This window comes from Podarcis bocagei, assembly GCF_964188305.1.
Source record: "Podarcis bocagei genome assembly, chromosome: 7".
Taxonomy (NCBI): domain Eukaryota; kingdom Metazoa; phylum Chordata; class Lepidosauria; order Squamata; family Lacertidae; genus Podarcis; species Podarcis bocagei.
In genome coordinates, this window is record NC_138132.1 from 89,777,695 (window position 1) to 89,792,576 (window position 14,882).

At 45.1% G+C, this 14,882-nt stretch overlaps 1 protein-coding gene across 2 annotated transcripts in view; it reads right to left on the minus strand.

Moving 5' to 3' along the window:
• Positions 1-12,698: 12,698 nt before the first annotated feature.
• The window catches only part of LOC308590778 (tetraspanin-15-like), a 91,717-nt gene continuing 89,533 nt past the window's right edge, over positions 12,699-14,882 (minus strand). For both annotated transcript variants that reach the window (XM_081201016.1, XM_081201015.1), the window contains one exon: positions 12,699-13,228. In XM_081201016.1, coding sequence (XP_081057142.1) covers positions 12,998-13,228 — 231 coding nt within the window. In that variant the 3' untranslated portion in view covers positions 12,699-12,997. The remainder of the gene's footprint in view (positions 13,229-14,882) is intronic.

Here is a 14,882-nt window from a genome sequence, read left to right on the forward strand (position 1 = left end):
TGTGTATCATCTGACCCATCTACTGCAATTATTAAGTTTGCAGGAGACAAATCAGCGTATAGAGGGGAGGTCCAAAAAATATCTGCATGGTGCCTAGGGAACAACTTACACCTTAATATCAGCAAGGCAAAGGAGATGGTGTTGGACTTTCGGAGGAAGAGAGGAGAACTAGTCCCACTGTACATCGGGGAGGGCTGTGTGGAGAGAGTCTCTTCCTTTAAATTCCTAGGAGTTTATCTCAGTGAAGACCTTACCTGGAATATCAATACAACCCAGGTGGTTAAGAAAGCCCAACAGAGACTCCATTTCCTCAGAGTATCGCGAAAGAACAATGTCAATCAACATTTGATAATCTCCTTTCCTACTGCATCACGGTGTGGTACGCTGGTTTGACATCAACTGATAGGAAGTGCCTACAGAGGGTGGTGAATACAGCACAAGATATTATGGGCTGTCCCGTGAATCCACGGGATGACATTGCGGAAAAGAGAATGAGGAGAGTGAGGAAAATTCTCAGGGATGATTCACACCCTGGCTGGCACTTTCTTGATCTCCTGCCCTTGGGCAGAAGATATAGAAGTATGATTAGTCGCACCAACAGGGTAAGGAATAGCTTCTATCCGTGGGCTGTTAGGCTGCTGAATGAAAAGAGAACAACAGGGCAACTGATTTTTGGGTTTGGTGGGTGTGTAAACGAGGGGAATTAAGACTAAGAGAGCTGAGTGGGGGGAGCTCGTGTAATCTCACTGTATACAAGTTGCACAAGTGACAATAAAGCATTTCAATTATTTCAATATTTCTGCTTCAGAGTGGATTTTTAAAAAATTAAATAAAACCTGAGTGAACATTTGCATGCATTTTCCTGCACATTCCTCTAACAGACACATTTTTCTTTGATACTTGGCCCAATATACTCTTTTTTTTGCAAGCAGATGTCCCCAGTACAATGCATTTTTCTGCGTATGTTTACTATATACAACTTGGTGCACACTTTCCCCTTTTGGTTTTTCTTTTTTGGTATGCATTTTTTTTGTCGAGGAACCACACTGCAATGTTTGAGGAAGTGTGAATTTTGAAAGACAGCTGTGTCTTAGTCTTTGTACTGGCTCCATCAGGACAAATCAGAAAATGCAGAATCTGAACAAATTAAGGTAAAGGTAAAGGGACCCCCGACCATTAGGTCCAGTCGTGGCTGACTCTGGGGTTGCGGCGCTCATCTCGCTTTACTGGCCAAGGGAGCTTCCGGGTCATGCGGCCAGCATGACTAAGCCGCTTCTGGCGAACCAGAGCAGCGCACAGAAACACTGTTTACCTGTTTATCTACTTGCACTTTGACGTGCTTTCGAACTGCTAGGTTGGCAGGAGCAGTGACCGAGCGACGGGAGCTCACCCTGTCATGGGGATTCGAACTACCGACCTTCTGATCATGTGGTTTAACCCACAGCACCACCCGCATCCCTCTGAACAAATAACTCCCTTGTGAATTTGAAAGCACACACACAGAGACGCCAAACAACAAAAAAGAAGCCCAATCAACTCTTTCCCAAACCTATAACAGTGCCTTTTGGTCCACAAGGTGGCGCTGCAGAACCACACTCTGTACTCTGCCGGAGGAAAGTGGGCAAAGGGAGAGTGAAGCCATTTCTTACTGTTGGATTTTTAGGCATTTTATTTGTCAGCACCTGAAATGCCTGATATGGAGGAAAAGCCAAGAACCTTCTTTGTTGTTTTGCAGGCCTATCCATGCAGCCTCCCTCCCTCCTCAAGCGTGCTCCAAAGGGGCTGAGCAAAACAAAAGTGAAATCCAGAACAAGGCTGAAGTGTTGATGGTTGGCAGTCCATGCGTTATGGAGGGAGGAGCATCAGTTTTTCTACATGGGATCAGACCCTTCCCAGACTAATCCTGAACCCTGTGTTGGGGAAGGGACATAGCTCAGTGGCAGGACACCTGCTTTGCATGTAGAAGGTCCCAGGTTCAATCCAGGTGGGGCTGGGAGAGACCCTTGCCTGAAACCCCAGAGAGCCACGGCCAGTCAGTGTAGACAACAGTGAGATAGATAGGCCAGTGGTCCGAGTCAGAAAAAGGCAGCTTCCTGTGTTCCTCCATGGATGCAAGTGCAAAATCAGACCAGCTCCATCTGACCCACTGAGTGACAGGAAGTTGCCCATTGTCGTACAGTTATGGTCTAGCTCTACCCTGAATGACTGTAATGGACTTTGCATGGATCTGTCCTTGATGGTGGTGTGGAACGTTCAGCTTGATGGTTGGGGTGGGATGGACATGTTCCTCACTGCTGAATCACATCAAAAAATGGTGTTGGATAGAATCTAAGTGGTTTCTAGTGGTAATGTTATAAGGGAATATGAGAAAATGGACTATTAATAGGTAAAAATCTAATGTTACAATATTTTAAGATTGAAGACTAGGATAAACAAAGAGGGGAGGGATTTGCTGAACTAACTAATTGCAATACAGAAAAGGGAGGCGTGAGGAGGTCCGGGAAATAAGCAAATGAAAGATAAGTGATTGAAAGACTGAATTGTTTTTAACTATTTTTATTTTGTATTTTTCTTTTCTTTTTTATTTTTTCTAATATTTTGAAAATCTTAATAAATATCTTTAAAAAAACAAAACAAAAAATGATAAGAGGGGAGGGTTTCTAGGTCAGAGGGGGTCTTCCCAGAGAAAACTGAGCCATGGCATCTGTTTCTAGAACTCCCGCTCTGGGGTTGCCTCACATTCTCCCAGAATCCCATTTGGCTGGGGAAGCTCTTATCTGGGTTTAATGCACTTGTGAGCGTGATGGTTCTCAGAGCAGGGTTCCTTCATGCGTGAGTTGACCAGCACCACCTTTTGATTCCGTCATTGAAACAGAAATTATCAAGCCAAAGAAAGCAGGAAGAAAAGCTGAAGAATGAAGGGGCAGCGCTGGCAGCAACAAAAACAAAAGCTTGCATGAAATGGAATGTTCTCCATTGTTGGCAGGACACAAATATAGAGGAATGCCATTCATTCATTCATTTCCCACCCTTCACCCTAAGGTCCCAGGGCAGCTTGTAACATTAAAACAGATTAAGAACAATTTAAAACAACTTGCATACATAAAATGAAGCCAAGTTCTAAGCACAGGCATCAAAAGTGTCAAAAAGCCAAAGTGAAGAGATGTACCACCACATCACCATCATAATTATTATAATATTTATAATATAATCATATTATAAATTATAAATTTATATTATAAATTATTATTATTTAAATTTGCATACTGCCTGATATTCGCAGGTCTCAGGGAAGTTCACAAGATAAAACCGCAGTATAAAAATACAAAATACTTAATCAAAATAGAAACAAAACCAACCCAATAACCCGCCTCCAGCACATTTGCAAAGGGCATTGGATGTGAATGAGCCAAATGCCTGGTTAAAGAGGAACGTTTTTGCCTGGCACCTAAAGGTGTAAAATGAAGGCACCAGCTGAATCTCCTATTCCAAATGGGTGGCTGAAAACTTTTTATTCAGACAAGCATTTGTTGTTTGTGTTTATTGTGTTTATTGAGATTGTGCGTTCTCCACTGCTATTACTTGTTGTTCTTACCAAGATTTTGCATTATTACATGGTTTGTATCACTGCAAACACAACAGCAGCTTTTCCAAGGGCACAGTCCCAAGGGCAACCCTAGAGATTCAGCAGGCACTTTCTGCGCCAACTTTTAAGTGCCTTCTGAAAACTATGCTATTCCATCAGTCTTATGCTGGCGATTAACAAGAAACCATTCCACAGTAGTTCTCCAGTTTCCAATTTTAACTTTTTCATATGGTTTTCATTGTTCGGTTTTTGCATACAGTTGTTGTGAACCACTTTGGATGGTTTCTTTATGAATTCATGGTATATACCGCATTTTTTGCTCTATAAGACTCACTTTTTCCCTCCTAAAAAGTAAGGGGAAATGTGTGTGCGTCTTATGGAGCGAATGCAGGCTGCGCAGCTATCCCAGAAGCCAGAACAGCAAGAGGGATCGCTGCTTTCGCTGCGCAGCGATCCCTCTTGTTGTTCTGGCTTCTGAGATTCAGAATATTTTTTTCTTGTTTTCCTCCTCCAAAAACTAGGTGCGTCTTATGGTTTGGTGTGTGTCTTATAGAGCGAAAAATACGGTAAATACTCTTATTATGCATTTATTGGAGTTATATCCCACCTTTTCCTTCAGTGAGTTCTAGGTGGCATACAAAGTAATCCCACAGCAGCCCTGTGAGGTAGGTTAGGCAGGGAGCAAGTGGCTGGCCCAAAGTCACGCAGTAACCTTTGTGGCTGCGTAGGGATTTTTAAAATTAATAACAAACAAGCAAAACTATCCACCAAATAGAGGGAAGAGGAGCTTTCATTAGGGTGCATTTACCTGGTTGTGGCAGTTCCAAATACCCAACAAAAAGTAAAGAGCCCAAACCAGCCCCCGCTTAGAAACTGTGCACTACTCAAAAGCATTGCATCTAACTCTTCCTGTTTAAGGAGTTCAGCCCCTCTGCAGCAGCTAGAGCTTTCCCCTTGACCTGCTCCTTGACCTCCTTGCTGCCCCAGCCAGGCTAAATGCAGCAGAAAAAAGCCACACCAAGAGGAGTGCAGTGGTGGATCTTGCAGTCTCAAATTTCAGTGGCGCCCTGCACAACACGAAAATCCAGTGCCCCTCTGCCTCTAGTGCTCCACTATACATCATAGTTGTGGTGTTCCCAGCAACATCCCCAAGGCTCTGTGCCCAGTGACACTGAACCGGTTGGGCTCCCTGAAATCCGTCTCTGTGCACAGGCAGCACTCCTGGCCAGCTCACTTCATTTTGGTGACTGCAGTTACAGTTATTTTGGGTACTTATTTCTCTGTTAGAAGTCCAGAAATCCACTGCCTTTATTAGTCATCATTCAGCTGTCATGCCCAGTCCACAGTGGGCTAATTTGTGAAAGGCCCAGTGATGTATAATCTAACCTTTCACGAACTTTTCCAACCAAAATTCTATTATTATTTCCCCAAGGCTCTTTCATGCTTGCTGGGGTGCATTTGTGTTTACTGTTTTTCCTTCTTCATTCACTCTCCCTGTTTCTGAAGCTATTTCTTCTTCTGGCGATTGTGTGAGGGCATCTTGACCATCCTGTAGGCAACTCAGCATCTCATACCCATTCCTTCCCCGGTTCCAACCCCAAATCCTGTCTTAAAGACCTGATTCAGGCAAGAACATGAGAAGATCCTGCTGGATCAGGCCCATGACTTGCCTCGTCCAGGATCCTGTTCTCACAGTGGCCAGTCAGATGCCCCCATGGGAGACCTGCAGGCAGGAACTGAGCACAAGGAATGCTTCCCGTCACACTTGGGGGGCATTTCCAAGTGTGCAGAGTCTTGACTTCCCATCAGGATGGGTTATGCAAATGAAGTTCAGTCTGCCCCCCAGGTGGAAATTAGTCTCCTGGCATGCCCCCTCCATGCACCACCATAGTGCTATGCATGTCCACAAATTCCAAACTACAGCGTTTGTACAGTTAAACTTGGGTTGGGGGGGGGGGCTGTTTCAGCATTTGGCCTCATTTCATGCGGCCCTCAGCACCATCCAGCTTTCTGGGCCCATTCCTGCTCCTCTGGGCATCGCCCCTCTGTGTGGAGTGCTTGGAATGCTGTAGACGTCCACCCAACATGGGCTCTACTGCCCCTCGGCTCTGGGCTCTGCCCCATCTATTATGCTACCACCACTTGATTGTGGGGCAATGGCTCTTCTAAGGGAAAACATTCCCCACTCCTGAATTAAATAAAGATCTGACTTCTAATCGGGTAATCAGCCACAGAAAGAAAACACTAGAGACTGAGAATCTATTAACCCTGATTATAGAACAACTTTAGGTTGCAGTCCTATATAGTTACTCATGAAAGTCTGCCCCACTGAATTCCTTGGGGCTTACTTCTGATTATTTGGACATGCAAGGTATTTTATTCCATGTAACTGGACCAGAGTCAGGAGCTGTTTAGGCTCTAGTCAACCACCGTCTGCCACCCCAAGCCTCTCACCATCTCTTCATCCAACCAGTCCTTGAAAATACCTCAAGGGCTGCCTCTCCCCATATGAACTGACCCAGACCCTGTGACAAGCATCCGAGGCCATTCTTTGTGGGTTTCCTCTGCCAGAGGCCCAGAGGGTGGCAAGACAAGAAGGGGCCTTTTCTGCGGTGCCTCCCCACTTGTGGAATGCTCTCCTCAGGGAGGCCTGCCTGGCTCCTTCATTACATATCTTTAGGCACCAGGGAAAAAAACCACTTCTCTTCTCCCAGGCCTTTGGCTAATTAAGCAACCTATCTGTTATGAACTGGCAGGACTTTGGAGAGGAGGAAGAGGATCCTGGCGAGGGGTGAAGCTGGGATGGGGAAGGAGAGGTTGTGGTAGACAATATTCACGGGGTGACAGAGGATGATGAGGGGCCAGAGGCCAGCGTACCGGAAGCTGAGCATTGGGACCCTTTGCCAGAGCCAGAGAGGCCCCCATCCCCACAAACACGGCGGGTCCTGAGGTGTAGGGAACAGCAGGTGGGGCACTCCGGGAAGCAGAGGCAGGCCAGGGCCTGCAGCCTAGTTCACTAGCTGGCCAGGTGGGGAAGAAGGCATGTGATTCCCTTAGCTGGGGCAAGTTGAGAGCAGGTGAGGGTCAGAGACCTCATCAAGCCCAGATGCTGCAATCAGAAGGCACAGGGTCAGAAGGCAGCAGAGCTGAGGTGCCGTGTCTGCTCAACTGCCCATGTCAAGGGACCTGGTCTTGGATCCTCCTGGACCTCCACGGGTTTCTACTTCAGGCCTGATGCTGGACTGCATCCTGACTTCAGACTTGGATTGATCCTGAACCTCATTTCTTGACCTTCAGCTTTGGATCTTGGACTGTGGACTTTGCAGATGCCGATTGAGTCTCGGCCTTTGGACATGGTCTTGGCCCACTGTCTGTCTGGCCATTGGATCAGCACACTATGGCCTTCAAAACTGTGTGTGTGTTGAGGGGGATTGCTGTTTTTGTTTGTTACTATCAGTGCTTTCTCTCTTTTTTTATAGAAAAAAAGGCGCCGGTACTCACCATAAAGTTGTTACAGTAAGTGCCACACTATTAACATTTGGAAATAGGTGCCAGTACTGCGTACCCTTGAGTAACCCCAGAAAAAAGCACTGGTTACTATTATATGTATTTCGGGGGTTTTATATTGTAAACTCCCCGGTGATCCTTGAAAGGCATTATAGAAATTTAATAACCTAATTTGATTCTCAACTGAAGGTTTCCCCCCACCCTTGCACCTTATCTGGAGTTGTTTTTTTACTCTTACAGTCTGCATTAGGCGCCCCCTAAACTGTTTCTTACCAGTTTTTGGTTAGGCTGCACCCTTGCAAAGTGAAACGGGTCTTACTGATAATACGCTTTGCAGAATTCTGCCTTATCTGCCATTGGCACTGATTTGAACTACTGTTGGCCTCCTGATTTTCTGCCCTTCCAGTCCCAATGGACCCCAGCCAAGACGCTCAGAGGGAATATGCAACTGTGTTCTTGTGCACTGACTGGTGTTGCATGTGTATGGCTAACATGGCAGCAATACGAGGGCTGTCATGATTGGCGGCTGGCAAGAGAGAGTTGCCAGGGAGACTGTGGGCATGTCATCTGTTGCCCTGTTGCTTCTGCTAGTATTCTACTCTTCTGCCTGGTTGTGGTGATGGCCACCTTAGCTGGTCCCTAGCCTTGTCCCTCCCACTGCTTCAGCACAGCATTTAGATGAATGGCTCCAGCCCCACGTGTCAGAATCACTCCTGACTAGCTACCAGCAGTGCATTGCAGCAAAAGGGTTCCTTTATGCAGTTTGTCCTTGGATCATTGCTGAAATTCTGCCCTTTGCATTAATGGTTAGACATCACCATGCTTAGCATTAACCCAGAAATGGAAATACTCATTCAGCCATCTGCCTTCGTCTCTCTAGCATTAGTGAAACCTGGCAGCTTAGCGGACAAAATACAAAACACTGTACTATAATTATCCTGTGCCATTTACAGAGTGGTATTTTTGCCTGGGGATGACAAATGCCTGCCATTTCTCAGCCAAACATGACACACAAATTAACAGTGAAGGAACAGTTTCCATCCCCAAAGACTGTAGAGTTTTCTCCTTGTGAAAAGAAGCCCACTAGTTCGGAATGCAGAGGTTTGTGGAAGACAAAAGGGATTTTATTTCAGAGCCATCTGAATTTCTAGTCCCAGATTGTTTGCAAATGCAGTTTGTCCACCTTTGCTCATTGCTATTATTTTAAGGATAAGGCAAGGCTTGTTGAGGACAAACTGGTGAATCCACACAGGAGCTAAGAAAAGTAGAATTCAATTCCACGGTCTAAGAACAGACCTGGGTTGAATGTGCTATTTGGGGATTAATATTTTCTCTGAAGATATTCCAGAGGAGTAGCCGTGCTAGGCTATGTTGCGGAAGAAGAAAAAACCCCAAAGAATTTTGTTGAATTGAGTGGTGAATTTATTATGGCATGATCTGCAAAAGCTGATGCCATACTAAATTTGTTAAATATTTAAGGTGCCACAAGACTTTTCTTTTGTTTTCTCTGAAAAGCTTCACCTTGGGATCCTACAGGCTGAATTCATTCCGGCGCAGATTCATGTCCAGCTAGGTATGAAACAAGTACTAAATGATTTATGCTGCTCTGCAGCCATGCATTATACATCAAGGGGCCTGGCAATGGAGGAAATCAAAGCTCCATGAACGCTGCTGTTTCAGCCTGACAAGGCAAAGCACCCACCGATGAGCCTTCATGCAAAACAAGGCGGAAACGACCAGTGGGAAACAGCCTCTGGAAATATCAGATGGAGACAGGCTCCTGAATAAAAATGAGGGTATTTTAAGAGCCCCATTTGTTTATTTATTTATTTAATAAAGTCTACTAAGGTGGAAGGAAGAGGATAGGACTTAATAATTTATGTGTAAATCCATACACACCTCTGCTTTAACATGTCGTCTGTTTTAGAGCCTTGTGTATTACATCTCAGAAAACCTGTAATGCAGCTTAGTGGCTTGGTCCAAGACCCAGGGCTGTAGCTCAGTTGTAATAATAATAAAACATGGGATGCGGGTGGTGCTGTGGTCTAAACCAATGAGCCTCTTGGGTTCACTGATTGGAAGGTTGGTGGTTTGAATCGCTGCAATGGGGTGAGCTCCCGTTGCTCTGTCCCAGCTTCTGCCCACTTAGCAGTTCAAATCCATATCAACACAAGTAGATAAATGGGTACCACTGTGGCAGGGAGGTGAACGGCATTTCTGTACCGTCTTGTTTTCTGTAATGGTGTTCTGTTGCGCCAGAAGTGGTTTATTCATGCTGGTCACATGAACTGGAAAGCTGTCTGTGGACAAACGCCAGTTCCCTCAGCCTGAAGTGAGATGAGCGCCACACCCCATAGTCACCTTTGACTGGACTTAACTGTCAACCTTACCTTTTTACCTTTTTTACTACTACTATTATTATTAATAATACGTTGTTGTTGTTTTTGTTTGTTTGTTTCCCACCCATCTGGCTGGGTTTCCCCACCCACTCTGGGCAGCTTACAGCACATATAAAAGCATAGTAAAATGACAAACATTAAAAAATTCCTGATACAGGACTGCCTTCAGGTGTCTTCTGTTGTTGTTGTTTGAATTTATATACTGCCCTATACCCAGAGGTCTCAGGGTGATTCACAGAACAAAATCAAAATATAAAACAAGATATATAATCAAAATAAAAACAATCCAATAAGACCCCCCTAAAAGTTGTGTAGTTCTTTATCTCCTTGGCAGGTGGGTGCATGCCACTACTGAGAAGGCCCTCTGCCTGGTTTCCTGGAACCTCACATCTTGCAGTGAGGGAACCACCAGGAGGCCCTCGGAGCTGGACCTCAGTGTCCGGGCTGAACGATGGGGATGGAAACACTCCTTCAGGTATACTGGGCCTCTGTTGTAGAGCATCTGTTGTACATGCACAGGATCCCATGTTTAGTTGCTGGCATCTGTAGGTTAAGGGGTGGCCTTACCCCTCTGAAACTAAGGAGAGCTGTTGCCAGTCTTAATATAATAATAATTTATTATTTATAACCAACCCATCTGGCTGGGTTTCCCCAGTCACTCTGGGCTGCTCCCAACAGAATATTAAAAATGTGAAAAAACATCAAACATTAAAAATTTCCCTGAACGGGACAGCCTTCAGATGCCGTCTAAAAGTCAGTTGTTTATTTCCTTGACATCTGATGGGAGGGCATTCCACAGGGAGGGCACCACTACCAAGAAGGCTCTCTGCCTGGTTCACTGTAACCTCACTTCTCGCAGTGAGGGAACCACCAGAAGGCCCTCCGAGCTGGACCTCAATGTGTAGACTATACTGAGCTAAATGGACCAATGGCCTGATTTAATATGACCAGGGAGTGCCACTGCAGAGGTGGGATGAATCCAGAATTCCCCAGTCTGTGTTGAACTACTTACTCACTGGACCAGCATATAGCATCTGTTTAAAAGAGCCTATTTGCTTTATTGGGCGCTGATCAAATAACACCAGAGTGTTTGTTTAGCAGTGCTATGTATGTTAGAACGTACCAGATGTTTTCCATAACTACAATAATTTGTTACTACAACTCACTGGGAAAGCCCAAGGCAAGGCACTTAGATCTGGGCAGGGATCCAAGATCTGGATCCAAGTGCAATTTAAATTAGCATTCCTGGTCTATTTAGACCCAGAGTTGTACTAGCCACCACTGCCCAGCCACTCATGGGGCTCCTGCTGCAACAAGTGAAGCTCCTTCTTTCTGTCCACTCCCATAGCCTGGTGGTGCTGAGGACTTCTAAGAATGTCAGGAGAACCCTGCTGGATTAGACCAAAGGTCTAATCCTCCAGCCATTTCCGCAGATAATGGCCAACTAGACGCCCCAATGGGGAGCCCACAGGCAGGGTGTGAGTGCAACTCTTGTGATTTCCAGAAACTGGTATTCAGAGGCATACGGTTTCAAAATATGGCTGTAGAACATAGACCTATTTTCCAGGGTTAGTCCCAGATTTATAGAAGCCATCCCATTTCTGATTTGATCCCAGAATGTCCCACTTTTCCTTAGGACATCCCTATTTTCATCAGAGAAATGTTGGAGGGTGTGGAGTTATGCGAACCCCGAACCAAGGAGATAAATAACTATACAACCAGGGCTTTTTTTCAGCTGGAACTCACTGGAACTCAGTTCTGACATCTCTCAGGTGGGCTCCATTGTCATTATAAGAGAATGAAGGAAGGGTTCATGGTGAGTTCCGGCACCAATTTTTCTAGAAAAATAGCACTGAAGGTGGTCCTGTAAAGGGAGGTTTTTGGTTTTTTTAATGTTTAATGTTTTTATATATGTTTGAAGCCAGAATGGCTGGGGCAACATTTTATCAGATAAATATCGTAGGGTGTGCTGGTAGTCATTGCAGACCCAATCCTCTTGTAAAGCCATCAAAGTCTGTGACCTTGTAGGAGCAAACTCCATCATTTAACTATGTGCTTTGTGAAGAAGTAGCTCTTTTATGTCTGTTCTGAAGGTCCAACCGTGAAGGCAAACTCTTCCATTGCCTTCCAAGACAGATGGATGCCAACCAATGTGAATGTTCCAATAGTCAGCATCATTAGATAGCTCCGAATTCTAGTAATATGAGAAAATGAGCAAACTGATTTCTACTCACTTTCCCCAGACCATGCGTATATTATGTGTCAAAGATGTTACCGTTAGAGCTCCACGGCAGCCCACATCAATGCTAAACACAGATACACATTTGCTAACAACATTGCTGGTGGATGGCGATATCCCTGGCAGGTGAACATCAGTGGTGGACTGGTTGTGGGTGAACAAATTTCAACTTGGTGCAGATGAGATGGAGCTGCTGGTGCAAGGAGTCTCCCCACTCCACCGGTAAGCTGGAGAAATTCCTGCTCTGAATGAGGACACAATCTCCTGTAAGGATGAGGTTTATAGTTCTGTTAGGTTTCGCCTTATTATCCGGATATCTCTCTCTCATAAAATGGTAGAGTTGGAAGAGACCCCAAGGATCATCATGGCCAACCCCTTCTGAGGTAGCTCATTCCACCGTCAAACAGCTCCTACCCTTGGAAAGTTCTTGTAATTTGAGCCCATTGGTTTGGGTCCTGCCTATATATATAATATTCGATACACACAAAGACCAGGTCAGATCTGTGCTTAATAGATAACTACTTTGCACCCATTTGGTGGTTTGGGAGTGTGCAGCGTGATTATTGCTGAGCTGAAACAGGGTCTTCGTTGCCAAGGCTGACACCCACTTTTTGCAACACTTTGTTGTAGTGAAATTGCCAGAGTGCCACGAGGAAATGCCCTTGATGTTTTTTGGCAGCACAGTGACACCAATTTACATGAAGACATGCTTGTTCCTCAGTGATGCCCACAAAGGCAGATCTGATGACTATACAGCTATGACACCATCATTATCCCTGGCTGACTGGGCTTATGTAGCCTTTAAAATGGTGTGAAGTCAGAGCTGCAGATAAATACAGGGAATTTCAGATGCATCTGGGTGAGAAAAGAGGAGCATTTTGGAATTTTACACGGGATGCAAATGTGTGCGACTTTCATGTTGTACCTGCTCCTACATTCCAGGATGCTTTCAGTGGAAGATATTGGATAAAGGCAAGAACATATTTTATTTCCAAAAAAGACATACAAAAAAAGTGTGGAATCATAAAATAATAAAAAATGCTATCTCAGGACACTCACCAAACCCAACTTAACCCATATTAACACCAACCAACCACACCCTTCTGAAGACTGTGTGGGATTTTAAAGGCATAGCACCCTTTGTCATACCTACTTCTCGCTTTGCTAAATGAAACAAATCACAATGCTACCCTGCATCTACAGATGCACTAAGCCTTGACCAGACTCTCTTAGAAGGCTGGTCTTGCAGACAGTCCCAAAATACAATCAAACTTTACTCTGGAAGATGTCATCATTTACTGTGTCATCCTCTTTGTCAAGGACTGGTAAGTAGCCACCTTCACGGGGCAAACACCAGCACCAACCAGCACCAGTGAGGTCCAGAGAGGCAAAGTCGAAGTCCGTCATGTCTAGTGCCTTGAAATCCACAGTGTCCAGCCTGTAGTGAATCTCGTTGAGCTTTTGCCAGTATAACCAGGCCATCACCAAACCTACTGCCTGCAAGAAAAGATGGAGACAAACTTACTTGTTAACATGTGTGCTTTAAAATGCAATTATGACAGGGTACCGTATTTTTTGCTCCATTGGACGCACCGGACCATAGGAGGGGGAGAACAGGGAAAAAATTTTTTTTTTCTTGTTCTCCCCCTCTAAAACAAGGTACATTCACCAGAGCTTGTGGGGCTGGCGGTGGGGGCAGGACGAATTTCCCTATGGGCTTGCTTTGCAAGACGAAAATGTCTTGCGAGTCTTGAGATTTTTTTCCGCTCCCCCCTTTTTCTAAGCCGCTAAGCCGCTAATAGCCTTTTAGCAGCTAAGCCGCTAAGCCTTTAATAGCCGCTAAACCGCTAATAGCGCTAAGACGCTAAGCGGGTTGCTTCGCAAGACGAAAAAACCGCTAGACGAAGACACTCGCGGAACGGATTAATTTCGTCTTGCGAGGCACCACTGTAATAGTGCAATGCTATTCATAGGAGCCAACTCCTAGAGGCCGAGGAGTTTTTGCTCTCCCCAAATAAAATATTTGAGGGAGTCACTCCCCCCCAAGTTGATGAGCATTGCCATTCAAATGGTGTGCATGCACTGCGTCATGTGACTGATTACGCAGGGCGGGGCTTACCCCTCATGCTATGCATGTATAAAAAGGTAAAGGGACCCCTGACCATTAGGTCCAGTCATGGCCGACTCTGGGGTTGCGGCGCTCATCTCGCTTTACTGGCCGAGGGAGCCGGCGTACAGCTTCCGGGTCATGTGGCAAGCATGACTAAGCCGCTTCTGGTGAAACCAGAACAGTGCACGGAAACGCCGTTTACCTTCCTGCCGGAGCAGTACCTGTTTATCTACTTGCACTTTGATGTGCTTTCGAACTGCTAGTTTGGCAGGAGCAGGGACTGAGCAACGGGAGCTCACCCCGCCGCAGGGATTCGAACCGCCAACCTTTTGACCAGCAAGTCCTAGGTTCTGTGGTTTAACCCACAGCGCCACCCGCGTCCCCTATGCATGTATACTCTGAAGTAAACCTCTTTGTGTTCAGCAGGGCTTACTCACTGGTGTGTTTAGGATTGCAGTCTGTGGTGTAATGCTTGGGGTTGGACTATGGCCTGCTCAGCCATGAAGCTCACTTCACAGGGTTGTTGTGAGGATAAAATGGGGAGGAGAACCATGTGACCACCTTGAGGAAAAGGTGGTATATAAATGTAATATTTATTTTTTTAAAAATTAACAAAAGCTTTGCTTCAGTGTGTAATATGCCAAACATAAAGAGCTGAGGCAGCGTTGGGTACCAGCACCTAACTTATGACAGTAAAGAAGGATTAGACAAATTCTGCAAGTTTATTTGCTCAAATACATCAAATAAGATGCAAGCACTTTGACAAATATACAGAAAAAAGGCAGGATCAACACAGAACAGTAATCTAGCTTAAATGGAGGGAAAGCGTATGACAACATACTCCCAAGAGGAACTTTCTTCTGCAGTTAAGTTACTTATGTCAATAAAATAGAGGGCGATAGGCGTAAGAAGGATGTTAGTTTGTGCATTTTTCTTAAACTTCAAAATGTTAATACATGCCAGTTAAACACTACAACTAAAATTTACAAGTAAGCATGACAGGGAGATGAGTTTGTTAGTTACCTTTCCTCTTTGAATAGT